This window comes from Phoenix dactylifera, chromosome 8 (assembly GCF_009389715.1).
Source record: "Phoenix dactylifera cultivar Barhee BC4 chromosome 8, palm_55x_up_171113_PBpolish2nd_filt_p, whole genome shotgun sequence".
Lineage (NCBI taxonomy): Eukaryota > Viridiplantae > Streptophyta > Magnoliopsida > Arecales > Arecaceae > Phoenix > Phoenix dactylifera.
The window spans coordinates 26,553,400-26,576,641 of NC_052399.1; the positions used below are offsets into that span (position 1 = coordinate 26,553,400).

The 23,242-nt window shown below is 35.4% G+C and overlaps 1 protein-coding gene across 2 annotated transcripts in view; it reads right to left on the bottom strand.

The window, feature by feature from the left end:
• The window catches only part of LOC103696185 (chromatin structure-remodeling complex protein SYD-like), a 37,607-nt gene extending 24,239 nt beyond the window's left edge, over window positions 1–13,368 (bottom strand). For both annotated transcript variants that reach the window (XR_005513111.1, XM_039129395.1), the window contains exons 1-5: window positions 13,144–13,368; window positions 7,978–8,096; window positions 7,821–7,882; window positions 1,947–3,405; window positions 61–338 (exon numbers count right to left, since the gene is read on the bottom strand). Coding sequence is in view for 1 of the 2 variants with exons in the window: in XM_039129395.1 (XP_038985323.1) it covers window positions 61–338; window positions 1,947–3,405; window positions 7,821–7,882; window positions 7,978–8,082 (1,904 nt within the window). In the remaining variant the exon portion in view is untranslated. The remainder of the gene's footprint in view (window positions 1–60; window positions 339–1,946; window positions 3,406–7,820; window positions 7,883–7,977; window positions 8,097–13,143) is intronic.
• Window positions 13,369–23,242: the final 9,874 nt, after the last annotated feature.

The window sequence follows — 23,242 nt, forward strand, 5'->3', positions numbered from 1 at the left end:
TATTGGCTTGCTGATACTATATAAAGGCACGCAAAATCAATAAAAAGTATCTTATCATGCCTGAATGCAAGAAATACAAGGCACTGAGCTCTAAGCTGTTTCAATTGCTGTTCCTTAAAAGGCATGTTCGAAGAAGAAGAGGCCTGAGATGTAAGACCCACTCCAACATCTTTAGGAGCTGCACTTCTTAGAGTATTTATATCTGCATGATTAGTTGGTCCACCATATAATTTGGTATCTGACTTTGGTTTAGCAAAGAAATGCTGACTACTTTGATGAACTGTCTCAGCTTTCACTGGAACAATATCCTCGTTCTGTCGTTCTTGAATTCCACCTCCCTGAACAATCAAATTAATCATCAGGAAAAGCAGAAAGCACAAAACTTGCATAAGTTGAGTAAAATATGCACATGAATGTAAACTTGCCTAAAATGGGCTGCACAACAGCATAAACTAATTGTTATGTCATGGTTAGGGGAAAAAAGGTAAATCACTATTAAAGCACAACCTGTAACCTTTAGATCAGCTATATACAGATAAACACTAAGATACAAGAATCATGAATTACCAAGGCAAAAGTAGGACAATCTATGGCTATATTCTTATATTTATTCTTAAAAACAGGCATAGGAGACAAGACAATAAACAATGATGAGAGCACCACTAGTACCAAAAATAAATGTCATTATTGATTGTAGACCATCAATATACACTGAATAAGTTGAATATAATTCAGTAATAAATTGAACTGCAAATAATTAAACAATTCTTGATTCACTTGGTTCCCTGAGAATAATCTGGAGAATCATCTGGCTATGGAAGACCATAAAATGCAATAATTTTTCAACAATAGCATAATCAATTTAAAGATCTTTACGTAAGTTGGTTCCTCAGTTGTTTAACATGTCACAATTGGATCATTGTTAGCTAGATTTACTACAAATGTGCTTTCAGATATCACATCTTTCAACTCCAATCATCCGTCTGAACCAGCCCCTTATTGAGTAACCAACTTGGGTGAAAAAGGATTCCTTGGAGGTGATAGTTCTTCTCTTTGAGGAATACACTAGCTAAACTAAATGAGTACAGATAAATCATAACATGATCACTAGGCAGTCTAAACTTTCATTAATAGCTCACTCCTAAGAACTCTTGGATTGCAGATATCTACATTTCAGCCATGGAGTGATGCAACTGATCACCCCAGGAAGGATTGGCTCTGATATCAAACTGATAATTATCCTAAGAAGAAGGTTATAAGATTTTTTATTTGGAAGAGAAAAAGGGAAAGAAGTGAGAGAACAGAAGAAGAAAGAAGAGGAAAAAGAGAAGTTGAATGACCAAACATAGGTCTTTTTTTCTTTTCTTATGATAGTGCTACATTACATACACGTTCTCGAACTAGTCTGAACAAAGACTAAGACATATTGAATGTCAAACATAACCCCCCAATTTGAAGCATTATTCCACATGAATGATGCTCCTCACATATCACTTCTTGTTTCACATATAAATTATTATTAATAATAACAAATGACAACAAAAAGTAGAAGGTAATTTACTTAGCATTGTAGGACTAGATATAATATTCAAGCACCCTTAAATAATATAAAAAATAAAAACACGGTTTCATTGGGTCATCATTTAGGGCTGCAATGGATATGTGGATGTAACATCTCTTAGGACAAACTTCATGAAAGTGAGTTGGACCTCACTCAACTATTTCTAAAAGAAAATATTAAGAAAAAAGGATGATGGATGCATGTTATCTAGCATAGCTGTCTCTATGTGTTAATTTTTGGTTTGTTCACTCACTGCAGTTAATGTGTATAGAAGGTAAATTTTTGGAGTCAGAATAAAGAATGGCACTTAACCAAAATAAAAAAGGAGACATGCCTAAGGGGTACTGTATGAATTTGCTTTTGTACCATGAGATGATGAACCAACCTGGGCTTCCAAAAACTTCTGGGAAAATCGGGATGCTCCATCTCTCATGATACCAGACTTCCTGATCTCCGAATCAGCTGTAGCTTTAGCAGAAACACCTGAGGGGAATTCAATGCTAGTATTGACAGCAATCACATCCTTGCCCTTTTCTGACAACTGAGAACCTGAGACCTCAAAACTTCTTTGTAGGTGCATTTTTGAAGCAAACTCATGACCATCAAACGTAGCACCCGAATAATGTGCTGGAGCAGGAAAACCCATCTTTGCCATAGCAAAAGAGTTGAAAGCACCAGATGTTCCTACATTTAGTCTTCCAATACCATGTGCATGATTTGCAGGCAAGTTTACAAGCTTTGAGCCATCATTTGTTGCCTCATTTGAATTGATTTTTGGTCCATTTCCAGTATAAATAGCTTCATTATTGACTCCAGGAGAAGTTTCCATAAAAACAGGACCAGAACCTTGAGAGTTTTCTGATGACAGTGGGAACTTATACTGGTTCCAGACATAAGCGGAACCAAGAGTATTGGTCCTAGGTGGCTGTAGACCTCCTTTCTGCAGCCCAAAAACACTATGTGCAGAAGATACTTCTTCAGAAAGTCTGGAAGCATGAGTAACAGGAAATGAACTTGAGCTCTTAGTTTTGTCCATAGTCCTCTCTGAGAAAGCCTGAGAATTTTCTAGTTTGGCTTTGTATAATGACCCAGCACCACTAGATAATGATGGAAAGTGTTCCAATTGACCAATATATTGAACAGGATTTCCTTGTTCATTATCACCACCTTCAATGGCAAACGGACCCTGCATGCCACCTTTATTTATCTGCTTCCCCTTTCTTGAGTTATGTCCTGTAGCGAGAACATCTATCTGCAGAGGGTTATCAGAATGCACATCAGTATCCGCTTTTGAGTCGGCCCTTTTTCTCTTGGTACCAGATTTTTTAACTTCTTTCTTGTTCACTTGATCTGGTTTTGAAGTGTCATGCCTTTCCTGGGAGTTTGCAGATCCGATGTCCTCCATTGGTATGCTAGCTGGACTTTCATGCTCAGATGACTTGCTGCTTTTCTGAGAGACAGACCCTTGATGAGGAACAGGTCCCATACTGTCCATCCTACTTATTCCCAAAGCTGGCCTGTTTGAAACAAGTACCTCATGCCTAGTCATATCTGCTGCCCCCGGAGCTGCTAAAGAATCTTTCTGCATACCATAAGCCTGGAAAGAACCAGCATAAGCTTCTTCCTTCATTTGACTACTTGATGCAACTTGCCATGTGCTAGGGGGCATATTTTTATGAGGCATATCAATTCCACCGGTAGGTAACTGATTCTCAATTGTCTGACTGTCTTTTGATCTCATCTCTCCTGGATCCCCCATATAAGTCCCACCAGCAAATGAAAATCGAGAAGACCTCAAAGCATCAATATCAAGACCGTGCTGCCCGATAACAGTTTCCATTGCCCTGATTAACAAATTTCAGGTAATCATGTAAATGCAAATTATGATTTTCAGCTTACAGTTTAGAAAACTTATATGCTGTGCTATCAGAATAACATGGTGCAGTCTGAAAACCAAACTGGCATTGATAGCACATGAGAGGGGGAAATAATCTTGTTCGTTAGATTGTTGTACAATTATGAACTGCTAATGCGTATGCAATCCCCATGTTTTCTATAAAAGTTTCCAGCAATTATCACATGCCATGCAGCAAGTGAGCATTTAGGTTCACGTAACAGTCACATGTAGTCACATCTAGCAATATAATGCATATTACATCTTACATGCATTAATGGGTAATGATTACCTTTCACAGTGAACTTTCACTTGATAAGGTTGTATGTTCTCAATGAAAAACTTCTTTGACCAGCTGTTTAGCTCACTTCATCCATTTAATAATATTTCCAAAGTGGTTAGTGAGGGACACAGTGGGTCTTTTCAGAGAAAGAGGATTTGGTGCTTTTTAAGTTGCTTTTGGATCTAGCAATTTTGAAAGAACATCGAAAAACATAGCAGTTCTTGTAATTTTGAAGGTACAGTAATATGTATAATAGGCCATGTTCAAATTTTGTAACTGGATTTTATTTAAGATGTATGGCTTGTTATACACCTTTATTTATGCTATATTGAATCATATGGTTTAAGGATGATTAAACATTAATGCACCTTTGATTGACAATGACAGTCACACATTAGGATTTAAATATGTCTCAAGGCATGAGAAACAATCTCACCAATCCATCAAACAGATTTGTTGCAAATGCATCCAAGTTGCAAACTGCTTTTCAAGGATATTTCTGAGACGCCACTATTGCAAGCTAAACATGCATAAAGCTTAAGGGGGAGGCAAGCTCTCCCGTCCTTGTAATGGTAAGCATACTGAATAATTGTAGGTCTACAATGATTATGATGAAGTACCAAGAGGAGCTTATGTTCATGCCAAATTCCTAGATTATTGTTTGCATTCAAAAAATTTGATAGGTCATCTTGTCTCCATTAATTATTCATTTAGAAGCCTTCGTCTTCATCTAGCAATGGGAAGGGCACATTTCTCCAAGAAGTTTTCCTTTGAATAGGTTTGCCGTGGTATTGATGCCAATGCCTCTTAAGTCTAGGAAAAGCAACAAGTGCCCCCTGGATTCTTAAGGGTGTAGATGAGCCAAACACTAGTGAGCTAGACCTAGCTCAATCTTGACTTGCTCAAGCCAGCACATTGATTTCAAGCCAAACTCGAGATGGTAACAAACAATCTATCTAGAAGATCTAGTAAGCGCTTAAGGTCTTTTGAGAAATTCATTTATATAATTTAATCTAGTAATATCTATTATATTTTAATGTTAATAGTTAAAATATGCTAAGATGGATGTGTGGTAAAAACTAGAAATCATAAAATAAGAAATTAATATAGTAAAGGAGCTGTAGGAGTTGCACAAATTAAGGATAAAACGATGGAAATTGATTGGGAAGATATGGACACATACAACGAAGATTTAAGGAGGCTCCGATAAAGAGAAGCACTTTGTTTTGTGTTGAAAATGGTAAGAAAAGGAGGAGAAGACATAAAATAGCATGAATGGAGGTTGTGAGAAAGAATATTGAGAAGCCTAGAACAAAACCAAGGGTGGGCATACTCGAGAAACAAGAATCCATAAAGATTGAAAAAGACAAGATGATTATGCTTATGATTATGATTAGCTGAACCATATTTTATTATGCATATTCTATGTTATTTATAAATAAATATTTAAAAATTTATATAAAAAAAAGTTGGCCCAATGCACAAGGGTTCCGCCATTGTAGGGTCTAGAAAGGGTCAAATATACGCAGCCTTACCCCTGCTTGCAGATAAGCTATTTCCATGCTTCAATCCCGTGACCACCAAGTCACAAAGAAGCAACCCGTTGCGCCAAGGCTCGCCTTCTTAATAAGAATTCTATATAGCAAATAATAATTAAATAATATATAAAAGTTATTCATACATTCATATTTTGAGATAAATGGAGCTAAGCTCCAGCAAGCTAAACCTAGCCCAATTAATTTGTTAGTTGAGCAAGCCAAACTCTAGCCAAATTTTGTCGAAACTCACATTGACTCGCAAACAGCAAACTCATTTGATACCTCTAGTTTTCTAAGAGTTCTTAGTGTTGAGATTCGTCTCTGATGTAGAATCCTAAAGTTCCAAAGGGATTATACTGCCACTAGTGAGAAGCTTTGTCTTTCACAAGGTTCGCCGTACCGGTATCGGTAGGCGTACCGGTCGCCTACCGGAACTCGCTTGTACGAACCGGCCAACTCTTCCCCGCCGGAGCCGGGGAAGAAGAAGAGAACGAGAGAGAGCGTGGGGAAGAGAAGGAGGGAAGAAACCTGTGGCCGCCATCGGAGAGCCGCAGAGGCCCAGGGGGGCGACAGAACCCGCAGGGGCGCGGCGGAGGCCGAGGCTGCGGCTTTCAAAACAGGGGACGCGGCCGCAGCTTTTTAATTTGGAAATTGTAAGTGAAGTCAGCAAATCGGGTGCGGACTTCACTTAAAAATCCCCGAATTAAAAAATTTGGATATTTTTAAGTGAAGTCGGCAACGAAATTGCCGACTTCACTTAAAATCTCCAAATTAAAAAGCTGCGGCCACGTCCTCCACCGCGCCCCCACGGGCTCCCCTCCCCCCTTCCGCGGGCTCCCCTCCCTCCTTCTGCGGGCTCCGCCGCCCCTCCACAGCTCTCCGATGGCGGCCACAAATCTCCTTCCTCCCTCTCTTTCCCGCGCTCTCTCTCCTCTTCGTCTTCTTCGTCTCCGGCACAGAAGCGTCCTGTACTAGTTTCCACTGCTTCGGCGTACCGGTTACAGGCCGAACCGGCCGGTTCGTCAAACGAAGACTCTTCATAATTAGTAAATTGATCATTTTTTAGAAAAGAAATAAATAGTAAATTTATTTATTGCTAAACAGACTTACCGTGACAGATTACTCAATCTTTTTTTTTTTTTTCGGGGGTGGGTGGGGGGGGGGGGGGGGGGTTGGGGGTGGGGATGTAAATAAGATTAATGATGGAGTGCTGAAAAAGAAGTAAACCATTTAAATCAGTAACATAAAAAAAATGGCAAACGTAAATTGCAGTATTTTATCAAAAGTTTAAATCAAGGTTCAAAATCTCAACTTCAGTTTCAATTTTGGCCAAGCTAAATGAGATTTTTCTGGCTATGAGCTAAATGAGACTCAGTTTCCCCAATTTCAGCAATTTAAGTAGTTTCAGTTTGATTCGAACCATTTTGGTTGAGCGTCATAAAAATTAAAAATATAAAAACTAAATCAGTTAAAACAGAAACAATAAAGAACAAGTCTTAAATTAAATTATACATCATTATACTAGGCAATCAAAAATTATTCGTCCCAACTTTAGAATGTTAACAAAGTATATTAGAGCAGAATATATCATTTTTGTATTTGCTGGCAATCTAATATGAGACTATCCAAATACCATGATACTTGATTTCTGTAATAGGCAAATCCTCATCAAAACCTTTTCTTCCCATTATCCCTTTGGAACCAATTGTGGCAACACTTCTAAATCTTTTCAAATGCACAAAAACAAGAGAAAATGCCTTTCTGGTTGAAAGAAATGAAGAAATGACAATAATTTGCATTGACAGCTCAGCTATACAGTCAATTTGATCTCAAATGTCAGTTTTATCTGAAGTTCCAAAATTAGCTCAATTTTTCAGATTTGCTCTAAGTAAAACTACAAATATTTCAGCTTCAATTACGAATTTTGATAGAAATTTGAGAGCATGGTTAATGTAAAATAACAAACCATGAAACCATTCAATTAGAATATTGGGACTTCTGTAGTAATTGGAAGGAATGGACATTGAAAAGGTTCTTGGTAAATCATAAAACCTGTTAATATGCAAGACAAGTTGAATAGAAGGTCGGTGCAAAGTTTTAGCAAAAGGAATTTGATGGCAGGTCACCCTCAAGCCCATCACTACTGCAAGGGCAAGCCTCATTTTAAGTCATTTAGAGCATTCATTGTTGCTCAAAAATTGGTGCTTGTGTTTGAAGGCATTTTGAAACAATTATGGCTTCCCGCAGGCATGTCTAGCAGAAAGTGGAAGCAAATAAAGAGGAGTTCATTCACAAATTAAAATCAGTTCCTATCTTCAATCTTCCCCAGTGTTATTTGAAAGATTTTGCAGACACATGCTCCTTTTGTACAATAGTTACATATGGTCCTGTGTGATAGTCTGAAGTTTCGGCTTCTTCAAGACTTTTGAGAGAATTTTGGTGTATTTGGAATCATATTTGGTGAAAAGAATAAAGTGACAAGAACACCTCTATATGAAAACCAAGACTCGGTTGGATCTTTGAACAACATAACAAGTGCTTCACCTTGATATAACTTGATATGGCAATGACTGCTCCTTTCCGCTTAATTTCATATGCTGGCATATCTGGGCAAGTTCAGAAAGATAGGCATCAGGTTACAAAATTAGGTTTTAGTTGAAGCTGCTGAGATTTCTTGCTTGATATGAAAATTGATACATACAACATAGAGCTTCGTTGCTAATTTTGCAGGCTCATCCTTTGACTCTTGAATAAGTTTATGCAAAAGTTTGGCTGCCTCCACTTCAACATGCTGGGAAGAGGCCATCTCATGAAGAAAAACTGACATGAACAGAAAAAGTAGCACAGCTAAAATCAGATACACAGCCACTGCTAACTCTACAGTAACAATTTTAATTAACTTAATAAAAGAAAATTAATATCCATCAATCACACTATCTGCATCAAACTCGATATTACAACTAGCCATGCATTAACTTATATTTACTACATTAACTTATATTTCGAAGTATAGGAAAGATTAAAATGCAGCACATGAAAGATTAACTCTCAATACCTGAACTTCTACTAGGACTAAAAAAATTGGCGTAGTGACATTATTCCAAAAGAACGTTCGATTTTTATCAAAACTGAAGCTTACACACACATCAATGCACCACAGAAAATATGAAGGATCAATGGTTCTCAAATATGAAGAGAACATTTGTACTGGTTCCCATAAATGACATCTAACCCTGATCTGTACATAACTTCGGCAAAGTGACCTGACTAACTTTTATACTATGTCTTCCAGCCTGAACTTAGCTTGTATTATGAACTCTAATACCTGAATAATATTTATGTATCATACGCTAATGATTATGTTAAATTAGTTTATTACTTTAATACACTTAATGTAATGTTAAAATAATCTATCATTGTTATTTGTCATCAAATGGCCCAAAGACAAAGGAAATTGCAAGCATAAATTTGTCCATTACATCAGAAATAACTTTTTCTTTTCTTATCCTCAGACAGCATCCAAACAGCACAAGAAACAAACTGCAATCATTATTTGGGATAACAGCATTTATCCCATCAGAAATAAAACCCTGTCCAGACTGAACCTACCAAAATTACACCTACCTGGTACAAAGCCTGCTTATCCACAAAAACAACATCCACTTTCCAAACTTGATCTTAGGACTTTCAGATGCAATTTCAAAACAACTATATGGCAAAGTATTATATCTAAAATGACAATAAGATTTGGAAAGTGCAAGATGTAAAAATAAGTTTTATTCATGGTCAACAATAACCTCAAATGGGAGACTATAAGTATTACTGATAAAACAAAACAAGCCATGCAACTTTAAGGAACCAGTAGTTCGTCTTGACTGAACACTATTAACGAAAAGGATGCTTCATAAGGGGACATCAACAGCATCTAGAAGCAGGTATGAGTAGGTAAATGGAAGCTCTAGCATGAGCACTAAATAGCTTGTGACCTTAAGTATGGAAGTCTTTCAAGGGAACATCTATTTTTTTTTTCCTAAAGGTACTCCTCAAGATAGATCAAACAACAAAAGCAACAGCAGAAAGGAATGTAGAAAAAAGTATATATGATTAAAAATGGATAATAATTAGGAAGCTAGAAACCTTGATATCAAAGAGGTTGGTCACAGGTGTCAGGTGAATGAGGCCAGCCAGATATATAATTCAAAAACAAGTAGTGGGTGTATTTACCTTAGGATAGAAATTTGGAGGTAAGGGTGGTGGTTGTTAGAGTGGATTTGGATTTCTGGGTGTCTTTTAAGTGGCACATTTTTTTTATGGGAAGCAAGGCAGTCAATGATTCCAGGACATGATAATAATGAGAATACAAATGATGAGGTATGTGAGCATATGTAAGAAGTTTTTCATCAATGACTCAAAGGAGAGAAATGGCAATGTGGATCATTTTTGGTGTTTATGGTTATGATGACTGGGAAGCGGATGAGGTGAAATCTAATGACATAAACTCTGATGAATTGGATGATATTTTAATGATGTTAACTTTACCTCTTGATTCCAAAAGTCAAATGCTAGAATCTCTATGAATCAGTGCAGGTGACTATCCAAATGCTGCATCGAAGCATAAATTGATCGAATATTTTGGACATGCTTTGACAGGGAGAAATATCAGTTCTCATTTCATTATGTGGGGCAATAGGTTAACTGGCCCTAATCTTAAGCATAGTTCTACACTTTATTACATATATGGAGGATTAATGTTGTTTAAGTTTAGAAGTTAAAGCAAGAACATGAAGGTCTAATAGAAGCAGAGTGAGATATGTGGGATTCAAACTCTTGTGGTGATGGTTTGATTAACACAGTTGACTGCAATATTTAAATTTGATGATAACGATTAAATGGCAGGAAGAAGTTTTTCTAAAAGTAACATTCACAAAGGAGAGAACATTTATATATCCATTTATAACTTGAAACTTCTAGGTGAAGCCATGTAGGGATGTCACAGAGTCACGATGAACCCCCAACATCATGCAGAACCACTCTCACTTTTGCGACTCGTATATACTAAATGTAATCTCTTATAGTCTACATAGAGTAATGGATTTGTTGTGAACTAAGAACATCTTACGAACTAGAACACTTAAATATTGCATCATCCTTGCATGCAACTTAAATGCTAACTAGCTTGTATAAGTACTAACATCTATTACCATACATAACATCCTGGTGAACACCATGAAGGAAGTCGCTGTGTTATTGTGGATCCCCATTTTGTGCAAAGCCACTCAAAAGATCAGAGCTCCCATATCTTAAAGGCTGTGTTGGGTTGAGAACAAGAAAATGGCAGACATTCCTTACTCCTGGCTAGAATACATATAGGGCTAAGGATATTATTGTCCGTGTAAAGGCAGAAATATAATAGGGCCTAACCACCTCAAGAATAAGTTTCAACCCTCCCTTAAGCACATTTATCCAAATTAGTTGATATTCTAATTTAAAATGGGTTTGACAGAATAAGGCCTATTCCAAGCCTTATTCCAGCCTTAAGCATAACACAGCCAAAGGCAATAAAAGTAATGTGTTTGATGGGCATTGAGAACATCATGAAATTATCAAAATGAACTCATGTTTGACACCTATTCTACCATATTTCTAGAACTGAAATTAAAACACCCCAGCATGGCTTGGCATCTGCATGTGCGAACATGATGCACTAACCTCTTTCAGTATTTCTCTTCTTTTGGAGCACACTCCTCTAAGTCCTCTAGGGGCTGCTTTTCAGATTTTTCACAAAGTGTTTGAGAGAAACAATAGACATTAAGAAAAAGTGGGTGTGTATGTATGTGTATGTATGCAGATGTAATATATCCAAATATGTGTGGACATACATACATATATACAAATATGTAGGCATAATAGATATTTCTAGGTATATATAAATACCTATAGATATAATATATATATCTATCTACTTCAAGTTAAAAAGGAAATTATTTTAAATAATCTTGATGGGAAACCAATTAGATACTCCAACCTCTTAAATCTGTCACATGCACTGCACCATATGTAGTGCTAGATTACAGTTAACTAAGTCGATCCTTGTACATCAACTCTTATTACAGGTTTAAGTATGTATCGGTGACCATTCTTAATACTTCTATCCAAGTCCTTTGAATCATCCTGCCTCTTCTATAGCCTTTAAGCAGAACCCTTCAATCCTCACTAGATCATATGGTATCTATAATGCACATATAAAAACCATTTGAAAACACTTTGTAACTCTACTCTTGATTGATGGTATTCACTAAATTTTCTCAACTTTACACATTCCTGACTTCTTGCTTTATAATTTAATCGTGAATCTAGCTCATTATCCCCAAACTTGATATGCTTTGATGATGATCTATTTCTTTGGGGAGCATCTTGATTTATACATCGAAACTGATATTATAATGCATATTTTAAGTTTGAAAGGTACCCGAACATTCTTCAAAAATACAAGTTTAATATATGCTCTGGTTTGCCTTTCACCACAATAATTAAGCCATCCATATTGAGAATTTAAGTTTAAATTCTCAGCACAATATTTTATCCACTCTTGCGTGGAATAAAATGACTAATTGTATACTTTAATGGCATAAAACACTAGTTTGGATTATTCATGAGTCTAATCCAACAAATTCTATGCTTTGATCTAGGATTATATAATCTTAAATCTGTCTTTGGCCTTTTACCACAAAAATATCAATACATAAATGTCAATTAGTTCATCTACTATCATGATGGAATAAAATTATTACTTCTGTACTTTGAAATGGCATAAAGCACAACTCAGCATTGTTAATGAGTCCAATTCAGTGAGTTCTACACTATGATTTGAATTCTTCTAGTTCATTTGCCTAGCTGTTCATGAACATAGGCAATTTCTTGAAAAAGTAGATAGCAGGATGATGTTATCTAAAAGAAATTGGATGAGGATATAAGCCACAACAATGGTTATATTTTCTGAAACCAGGTCATCATTGATCATTTATACTAGGGGCAAAAAGAAATAAAACAATGGAGTGAGTATTAATGGGGATCATTTTCACAATGCAGATCCCAAGGCTTGGGTTCATTTTCTCTTTTTTTCCCCTCTCTTGTTTGTGATCAAATACCCTCTTCCCACTTGATTCCTAATTTTTTAGGCAAAAACATTGCAATCATGTTTTCTTTATCGTATCTAAATTTCATATTTTCATTCATTTTTGTTCGTCTATTACCATTCAATAAAGGAATACATAGTGAACGAAGTTCAAAGTACCATTGGCTAGTCAAGTGTACATCGATCCAGACTTGTTCATTATATTTAGGTATCGACAGAACAGTCAAGAAAGGTCACATAAACCTCATTATGAGTGGATATCAACTATCTCGTCATGCAACACTGAAAAGCAAGAATAAAGCCCCTAAACTGTTACAAAATAAATGCGAAGAGCGCGAGTCCAAGTACACTACTAGCAACTAACGCAACACAGTTGAGGCCGTCATCATTTATGATTGAAGGATTTTACACCACAATTATTACTGCATCAAAGAAAAACAGAGAAGAAGTTAAGTTTTACACATTTTCTTATATAACAATCCAGCAAAGTAATCCGTTTTTTTCTACCGGCTAATTATACCTAATATCCGCTCAAGACCTAATATGGAGCCATTAGATATCGATTCTTGTACTGGAAGAAGTAGACAATTCGTCGATTGCAAGCCCTAATGAGTTGGATTATAGATAACATCAAAATCCGCCCTTTCTTCCCCAAGAAACGAAATAGCAAATTTCACCAAAAAAAACCACAAAGTAATGGAGAAAAAAAATAAACCACGGAACATAGGGTACCTCAGACTTGGATTCGCTCAGTCGAATCGGAAGCATAAGCGAGATTCCCTACAAGATTTATCGAAGAAGGTGGGGGGTTTAACGATCGGGGACGAGACGATGGCAAAAAAAGGGTTGGCGATGTCATAGGAGAAACCCTTACTCCGCCATGAGCGACCTTGAAGAGAGCTTTCCCCTTTTGTCTTCGTTTTCTGAAGGCTTTCTTTGGGGGCAGTTGAAAAATGGGAAACGGCCGAGTTTTAGGCATTGGAGAGGTCGCCTGGGGTACCAAAGGAAAGTTCTACGGAGCCCCAGTACGTCACACAACATGTTCCTCGGGCATCTGATTATAACGTGGCTACCCATGATTCAACTCTACGCCTTGCGTAGGACCAGTCATTTGATGCCACGTAGTAGGATAGCTTGTGGGCTCGATGGCGCTCTCAAGCATTGCCTGGTGCTGAATGAAGTAGATGGCGGAGCGCAATAAATTTTTTTTCATAAATAACTTCTAAAATTCACACTTGTATAAATACTTTCTTAAATTTATATTTATTTTTTAATCTTTTTTTACAAATACCTCTAATTTATCGGTCCTTTTAATAAAAACTATATTTATTTTAACTAAAAACAAAATATAATTTTGAAATTATTTTTTTTCCTTCATTGATTGCATATTTTTCTTTGCACATCTACTAATTAAAAATATTTTAGTTTTTTAATTTAAAATTGTTAATTTTTTAACGGTGTTAAATGGCATGGGTATATATATGCAAAAATAAGAATTAAAAAAAAATAGAATAGCAAAATAAAGATTTGGCAATGTTATATATATAAATATCAATTTTAAAAAAATATTTATGGAAAATTTGATATTTAGAATGATACTTATGTGAAAAAATAAAAAAAAAATGGTAATATTGGGCTGAACTGCCCGGCCCATTGCTTCGTTGGATGGGAGGCTACGAGCTTGGGCACAATGATCTCCCCTCTTGGTTGTTCTATGGGCCAAATCATTCTTTGAACTATATTCTCCAAATCCAAATCAATCCGGAAAAATGTAACTATTCTCAAATACCATGCGCAGCAAAGTTTTTTATTATTATTTCTTATTCTTTTCTCCCTTATACTTAACAAATTTACATTTTTCAGAGAGCCCATATTTTTTCCAATTATGGTATTTATATTCTAAGTTCTTCCAAATATTTATGAACTTATGATAAATTTAACAAGTTTTCCAGATTCCAAATCATTACTTTTAGCCAGATTGTTCGTGACTATGAGTGGGGAGTATGTTCAAATTTTCATACTCTAGAAGGGTGAGTAATCGAGACGGGCTTTATCAAACCCGAATCAGATTGATCTTGGTTCTCATTTTCTATTTAATCTAGCTTGATTGACTAATTTTTAAATGAGTTACAAGAGGCTATCTTAAAGAATTTTATATTAAAATGGACTCTAATAAAGCTAGAATCAAGCAAAACCCAAAATAATTTTCTTTTTCTTCTTTTAAGATTTGGAGGGGTTAATCCCTACATTTTTCTATCCTATACCTACCACATCTTTAGGAGTCGTTCCCAACATAAATCAAATTTTATCTCTTTCACAAGTGGCAAGAGGTGATATCATCCGAGCAAGTGCTCTGTGGTAGAATCAAACTACATTCAAACTTAAAATACAATGTCTTGCTTACACAAACAAAAGTATGATTCATGAATTATCAAAATAATATAGTGATATACCTATATAAATGATTGTCCATAAATTATCTACTATCTACTCATCTACTAATATGCAATGGTCTGTTTTTCTTTTTATAACCTCACCAACTATGAAGATGCATTCTTTCAACCTAAGGGAAAGAAACATAAGCTAAAATGTCCCACTTAATGATTTTCTCTTTTCTCTTTCCCAATGCACAACTTGGCCCAACCACACGGAAATTTCTTTGCATCCCTATACTTCTACACAAACTATCTTCTTCTATTTTTCAAAATCTATTTAATTATTTTTATTTTTTTATAAATTTTTTATAGACTTATAGTCTCCTTCTAAATAGAAGTAATCATGCGTGAAACCAAAATAGATCCCATGTTTCAAAAAATTGCACACATCTCAACCAAATAAAGAAGAAAAAAATATCACGTTTTTCTATGCTTTTTTTTCTTTTTAACAATAAAGTAGTTGAGTTGATATTAAAAAAAAAGGGATGGCATTCCAGTGAGAGACCTTGGGTCTACGTCACCGGAACCTTTCTTGCTTTTTTGAAGAGTTGCAGGGGAAGAGCTTTTTTCTAATTCTTAAGGCACCCGAACTGCTTATATTGTTTATCATACCTATATTGTTAGGAATGTCACAATCGTTAAGAGAAGCATCTAGTCGTCGAGATTCATTGTGGAGAAAGCATTTAAGCAGTTAAGGTTATTCACCCTCTAGGACTCGTCGGCGTTAGTTGCGCCCTAGATGATCTTCTTCACTTAGGAGCCCCCACCTCCTAACTTCCTCAGGTGAACTTCGACGGCGATATGGTTGATAGAGGCGGCAAAGAAAATGCAAGGTTTGTTATTAGAGGTCCTAAATCTAGGTTTATTGGTGCTAACGGCAGACAAAACTATGACATCTTAGTCTCTAAAGTAGAATTGAGAGCAGCATGAAAAGTTATTAGTTATGCAATAGTTGTCCTAAGAGCTGACCACATTCGCCTTGAGGGCGACCGATGGCCATTATTGGGTGGATTTCAAGATAGGCCCACTAGTAGATAGGCCCCTTTTGCTGCTCGATTTGTGGAGGATATCTAGGAGTTATATTGTATTCCAAGCCACTCACATCTATCTTGAGGCAAACAATATAATGATTTGGGTAGCATCCTATGTAGTGAAGCATTCCAGTGATACTTTGTCAAGTAATTATGCATCTATTCCTTCTCAATTTTGTGAGATTTTTTTTCTTCTGATTTTGTAGGATGTATTCATACTAGAATGGCATGCTCTTTTCATTCTATCAAAAAAAAAGAAAAAAATATGGGAACACTCTCTCAACTTAGGGCTTATTCTACATGTACCCTATAGACTTTAAATAGTTCCAAATGGACCCTTCAAGTTTCAAAACTATTCTAAACTAGTTTTTTGACTCCATGACCAGCGAAGAGCATTAGCTTGCCATTTCAAATGATCAAAATACCATCTTTCTTTTGGTGCCTATTCGAACCGTCTTTCGAGTAACACCCCCCCCCCCCCCCCCCAACTCACTTCCGACCATTCTCTTTAAAACCCTTGCTCCTGCCCTCCATCTCTCAGTGATTCTTCGACGACCACCGACTCTCTGCTCGAGTCCGGCCATCCCTCCAATCTTGCGCACCACCAAAGCAAGCATCCATAGAGGCCAAAAAAACTCCATCGAGTAGTAAAGCTGCACCATATTCGATCAGTAATGCTTTTTTTTCTTGAATCTTTTTCTTGAAAACACTTAATGTAGTTTGCATTATGTGCTATAATATTTGTTTGCACTTCATTATACTCGGAAACCCTAGATTTACGGTTGTTGTGCATACGATTCTTTCTTCTATATCCTTCCATGGCAAGTTGATGGTTTAATCTTGTTTAAAAAGACATTGTGGCCGCTAAAGTCAAAAAGCCACTATGTTGTTACATGCTAAACTATATGGAGTTGAACAAAAAGCCACAATGTACATTCCATTGTAGTTATTATGGCATGCATTCACTACAAACAACTTTGCATTCCACTATATTTGACTTGAACATTATTTTAGTTGTTTATCCTCCAAAAATAGGACTCAAGGCATGCATTCAATACTGAAACAAAAGTCAAGTGTTAATCCACTAACTTGAATACTACTCATATTCCACTATAGCCACTGCCATGCCTTCTAATTAACAATGACTGCTCATAGTTAGAGAAAAAAATTAGCAACAACTACTCATAATTCTCTTTATTAAGAAGTATGCAAACTCATGTTAGAGAATATGTCTAGATTAATTAGGACTATAATGCAAGTTTCTTTATGTTTATTTTTTCATCCATTGGTGCATTATTTCATCTTTTTAATTTGACTTATAGTCATCATGGAGCTAGCACCTCCACATGTAAGATCTCTAGCTTTTAGTGTTTGAGATTGCTTGTTCATGTGTAACTAGTAACAAAGCTATAAAACCCACGAAACTGGCCCTGTCTACTTGACTGGCCTGGTCACTTTGGCCCCACCAAAAAATAGAAAAAAAAATTGGCATGTGTCACGCATGTGCTTAGAGAAAAATTCTTAACATCTTGAAATTGGAATTAATGGATCATCGATTTTAATCTTGGATCTAGAATATTTTGGTATAGACTTCTTTTCTCCCAAATATGAACCCTGAACTTCTTCAATTAATATTGACCCTCAATCTGACTGAAAGAAAGTGAGGTTATCAATCGACTTTGATGAATATTCTACTAAGGATGGATTAGAATTGTTTAAAATCTAATCTTGTGATAGATCGGTTAATCAAGAGTAGTTGATATTTTGACAAACAAACTTGATATTCTTATTAAATACGTTGTTCTTCGTTTATAAGAGACAAGCTTGAAAAATCAAGTCCGGAGGTATTGGGCCGTATTCTTATTATAAGAAATAATAATAAAGTTGTATTGATAAGTAGAATTATTGGAAACTTGAGGATGAGATTAGAACTATGTATCTCTAAATTTTTAAAAGTATAAGTGAGAAAAATTTCATGGATGAAATTTCTTTTAGGAGGGGAGAATGTAAAAGCCAGCAAATTGGGTCCGTTTCACTTGACTGGCTCAGTCACTTTGGCCCAACAAAAAAAATTGGCACGTGCCTGGAGAGAAGAGGACTCTCGATGGGAGTCTTCTTCCTCTCCGAGATGGTGGGACGAAATCTGACTCTGGGTCGGATTCCGATTGTGACCGAGCTCTATTTAGAGCTCCTCCCGATCCTCTCTTCTACCTTGCCAAGAAACTCGCCCCAATCAGAGCTCTTCGTCGGAGACCTCTTCGGTTTTCCCTCCAAAGCTCGGTTGCCGACGAACCACCGCCGAGTCCAAATGTTGCTCAGAACCAGGTAAGAACTCGGTCCCCCTCGAACCACCCACTCTCTCTTTCTTTCAAATTCTTTGGAGCCTCAATGTTGGCCGGTGATCGCCGAATTTTGGGCAAAAAGGGGATGCTCTACTTTTCCTATTTTTGAAAATTGGCCCTATTTACTTCCGATTTTGGCTACCTCTGTCGTCGACGCTTGTCGCCGGGACCTTCTTCTCATTCCTCGTAGTGGTTGAAAGCCATGGCTGGAGTCCCTGCCATTAGAATGCCTCTATTCCATAGGTTAAGGGGGGCGAACCCCTATTTTAGGAAGGTTTTGCCTCGCTGCCGGTTGCCACCATCCGCTAGCCATGGGTCCCTAATCTCGGGCATCACCTGCAACCATCCTTTTCCTTTCTCTTTTTTGGTTAGAGAGAAAAGATTGTTCCCTCTCTCTTTCCTCTATACTGGACTTTCTCTCTATTGAATTTTTGCTCTCTACCAAACTTTCTCTCTCTACCAAAACTTTCTCTCTCTACTTTTTCTAAGATAGTCGGATCCAATAGGGACTTTTTACAGTGATTTTGAATTGACTCCAGTGAAAGATCCTGATGTAGGGTCGTTGTGGGCCATGTCAGTTCTATCTTAGCCCTTGCCAAATACTGTTAGATTTGATTACCCCAATCTTTATTGAACTATTTGTGTCCTAGATCGAGCATGATTCGATGATTATTCTTTGATCGAACCAATTGGGGTGCCGGGCACTCATACTTGGTCAGTCTTGTAATGGTGTTAGAATTTAAATTTTTATATATTATGATGAGAGTTTTTTAAAAATATAATTTTTGGATATCAGGCTCTAAATTTTTTTAAAAAAAATTAATTAGATCCGTTAGTTGGATTGTATTTGCAAGATAAGTAATATATTATTTTTTCTAAATTTATTAGCAATCATTAAATTATTTTATATTTATAACTTTGAATGGTATTATTCATGATGCATGAATTTGATGGATAGTATATTATTATAAAATATATTATTTTAAAATATTATGGCAATATATGATTTTATTATGGATTTAATTGATTAATTTGATACCTTAGGATTTTGAAACTAGAATATGGAACCTATAACTATTTGAATTATGACCTGGCTATGTTGAGGACCCTGCCAATAGGGGCTAATACATTGATACATGATTTGTCATGAAGATCTTATCCAAAATGATTAGTGACATACCGCTAGTAGACCAGCGGCCCTAAAGGACTTTGTTTTAAGATGATACATAGCTCACCGCAAAAAATTTAGTCAGTGTTATGATCCTGCCATAGAAAACATGTGGTCATAGCTCAGGATCGATAAGATGAATTTAGTATGTGAAAGAATTTGAATTCATGAATGAAATTTAATATTTTAAGAAAGATTTGATTCACATATATGCTTATTTTCTACAAATTATTATATTGTCTGATTTATTTAGCTATATGATCATTGCTTATTAGGTTGTTTAGTTCATTATATAATTTCTTATTTTTTGTCCGATTCAGAGAACTAGCCATCGAGATTTTCAATATAGGAGAGTGACTAGAAGAACTATGGCACAACTTATCTTAGATTAGAGTTTATTAAATTTTTATTTTAACTTGGATTAATGTTAGAATTGTGAGACATTGTAAGTTGAGTTAGTTAATGAAATAAAGATTACATATTATTCGGTAAGTTATACCTCAAGTTATATATGAGTATTATGCAGTTTTCGGTACCCATTCATTATTTCTCCATGTTTTGTCGAATGAGCAAGTGATAAAATAGAAGAACATGTTTAGGAACTAAGACGAAACCATGTTTACGATATAATACCATGTATATTGGATCACCTTGTATGTATTCTTTTTTTGGAAGGGAGCTCGGACAGGTTCCTGTATTTTTTAAAAAAGGGAAAAAATGATAGTTCAAGAAGCTACAAAAAAAATTGAATTTACATTAACTATCTATGATTACTACAAAGAAAAAGTTGATTAGTATGAAAGATATATTACTCATGCAATGTATTTTTTTTCGGGAGTTCCATCTTCAAAAAGTTCGGCACGGATACATTTTTCGGGAGTGGAAATAACAGCCTCTTCCGGAAACCAAGAGGAAGAAGGGCCAACATTAAGAGTCTGTTGTGGATCAGGTGCTTGTAATTCTTCTTTCTAGAAAAAAAATATTTGTTACTTTCAAATTAACCACATTGGTACTAAAATTCTACAATCCAAATATAATTTGAAATATATAGGTGAGATTGAGTATTTTTTCAATGATAGGAGGAACAATGAATCTATCTGATCTTCTGTTAGTAGCGAGGTTAATCATTGGTACGCAAATCAATTGTTGAGCCAATTTGCCGAATATTATGAAATTCGCAACATCAGTTTTATCCTCAATATCTGCATTCAACTTACACCTTTACAGCAGTTAATAAAAAAAGTACTATTTTAATGTTGAAATGTGAATGCATTTTCTTTTAAAAAATTTAAAAGAAAAGGTAGTAGTAACATAATTTTATTATGGTACCAAAGGTTGATCCTTTTTGCCACAGTGGTTACATTAAAAACTATCCCCATAAATTTTTACAACATCTCTACAGTTATATCATGGTTTATACCACTAACCATAATAACTGTCAATCATCTTTAGAACAGTTCTACATGTAAATTTACCCCCTAGAAATTAATATTTTTTTAATCCATCCATAAAAAGTATAATGCTGAGCCATATCATAAAAAAAAATTATATCAACCTACATTAGATATTTTACAATTTTCTATTGTACCTGAAATTTGTTCGAATCTAGTACAAATAAATCTTTAATTTCTTTTTTATTAACCTTTGATTCCTGATGGGGATCAAAAACAACCTCTCCCTCCTGTTCCAAGAGTACAATCAGAGCAATTTGTGTTTCTAATCTACTCATCGATAAATGTACATATTTAAGCAACAATGTACAACTTTTCTATAGATCGAATAGCAACCAAAGTATTTCACGACAACTTATTTTTATAGTCAATAATTTCTTGAATTTGTGAATTCATATAATATTTTGATGCAGAGGTGGTGGATAGACATTTTTTTTTTTTGTAAATACAAAGAAACTTATTGCAAAACTTTATTATTAGCAAATTTAACGCAAATTTTTCAAAAAAAATGAGCAAAGCCATATTTATACATTCTTACGATCATGTCAACTAAGATGACCACCATTGGTCCTTCACTTTCCATCAATTTGTCATTCCAAATAGTCTTCTCATTCTTCTCATCTTGGGTTGATAGACCAGTATTTTGGCTCTTCTTATGCATTTGTTTTTTATACAATGCAACAACAAACACATGAGACATTTTGTCAATCATAAATCATGATTTCATCCATAATCATAAGACACCTTGTAAAACATATCTAAATATGTACAATTTATATACATATAAAATATGTACATATATAACTTACAAATATATCCATTTCTTGTACATAAACAAAATTACTTGTGTATTCAAAAATATAATTAACAGGTAAACTTATTGCATAGATTTCATAGTGACTACTGAATAACAATTTACTATAGAATTCTAAGGATGTCAATTAAATTAATCAATAAGTAAACTTATTGCATAGATTTCATAGGGACCACTAAGTAACAAATTACTACAGAATTCTAAAGTTGTCAATTAAATTAATATTATATATATGAACTACTGAAAAATAAAACTTCATAAGAATGTAAACATATTGAGCAATGACTTTGTAGACATAATGATTAGTGTTGGAACTAGAATATTGAATGGATAGGCAAGGTCTTCATCACCTAGAAAAAGAATATTATAGAAATCCTAAATCACATCGAATGAGCAGAAATAGTTTTATAATACTCTAAAGCAAGACATGATCATAGACATAGCTTCTAAACTAAGAAAGAAGCTTATTCAAAAAACAATAGATAACTTCTTTACCTCCATCACTCTAAAGTTACTGATATCCAAAGGTTTTCTAATGGAGTTTATATCTTTGATCATAGAAAAATTCAAAAAAACCAAGCAAGAACTACAATTAGGAGAAAATAATTAGGAGAAATCACTTAACAAGTAATAGCTTAATAAGTAATGTATTTTATCATAAAAAAATCATAATGATTAGTGCATAGATTTCACAGCATCACAGTCTACGGTGGACCACAATATCACGGTCTCCGTTGAAAAGTGGATCACATATCACGCTCTACAGTGGACTGCGAGATCAAGGTCGGTGCACAAGAGAGATAAATAGAGGGATAGAGAGGGAGAGAGGGGGTGGATTGCGATGTCACGGTGTACGGTGAACCGTGAGGTCGAGGTCGGCATTTCGGCACAAGAGAGAGAGAGAGAGGGATAAACAGGAAGAGAGTGGGTGATGGAGGATGATGAGAAAGAGGAGAAAAAAAGAAGTTGATGAGAGGCATTTGGAAGGAGAGAATGGGAGATCTATTGGGTGATGGAAGAGAGGGAATGATGAGAGGGCTTTGTCTATCTCCATTACGGATCATTGTTAATACCATTGGTCTCTTTGGGATAAAATGAAGAACGAAGCCAAAAAAAATCAAAATCCTCAGATGAATAATAAATAACTGGAGGAAAGAAATAATACCTTGATCATGTGGTAAGGAAGAAAACTAAAGCCGATTAGGATTCCTAATATGTATTGGGGCTCGTAAAAGCGCCTTTCTCCTTTTCTCTGCACGATTTCTTTCTTCATGCATTATGATATAAAGAGACACTTCCTATAATTATATAATTTTATCATGAGTATTTTGGTTAAAAAAAAATTACATAAAGCTAAAACAACTTTCCAATGCATGCTAAAAGTACTTTTCGAAAAAGTTCTATTTTGGAGCTTCTTACAAGTAGACTTTTTTAGCTTTCTGTAAAGCTAAAATAACTTTCCGGTTTTTTTTTATATATACCATCTAAAAGTTATTTTGGAGGGTTAGAAAATGCTTTCTGGCCTACCAAAAGCTCTGCCAAATGGAGCCTTAGCCAGTTTCGCCTTTTGACATAATTGTGTTGTAGGTA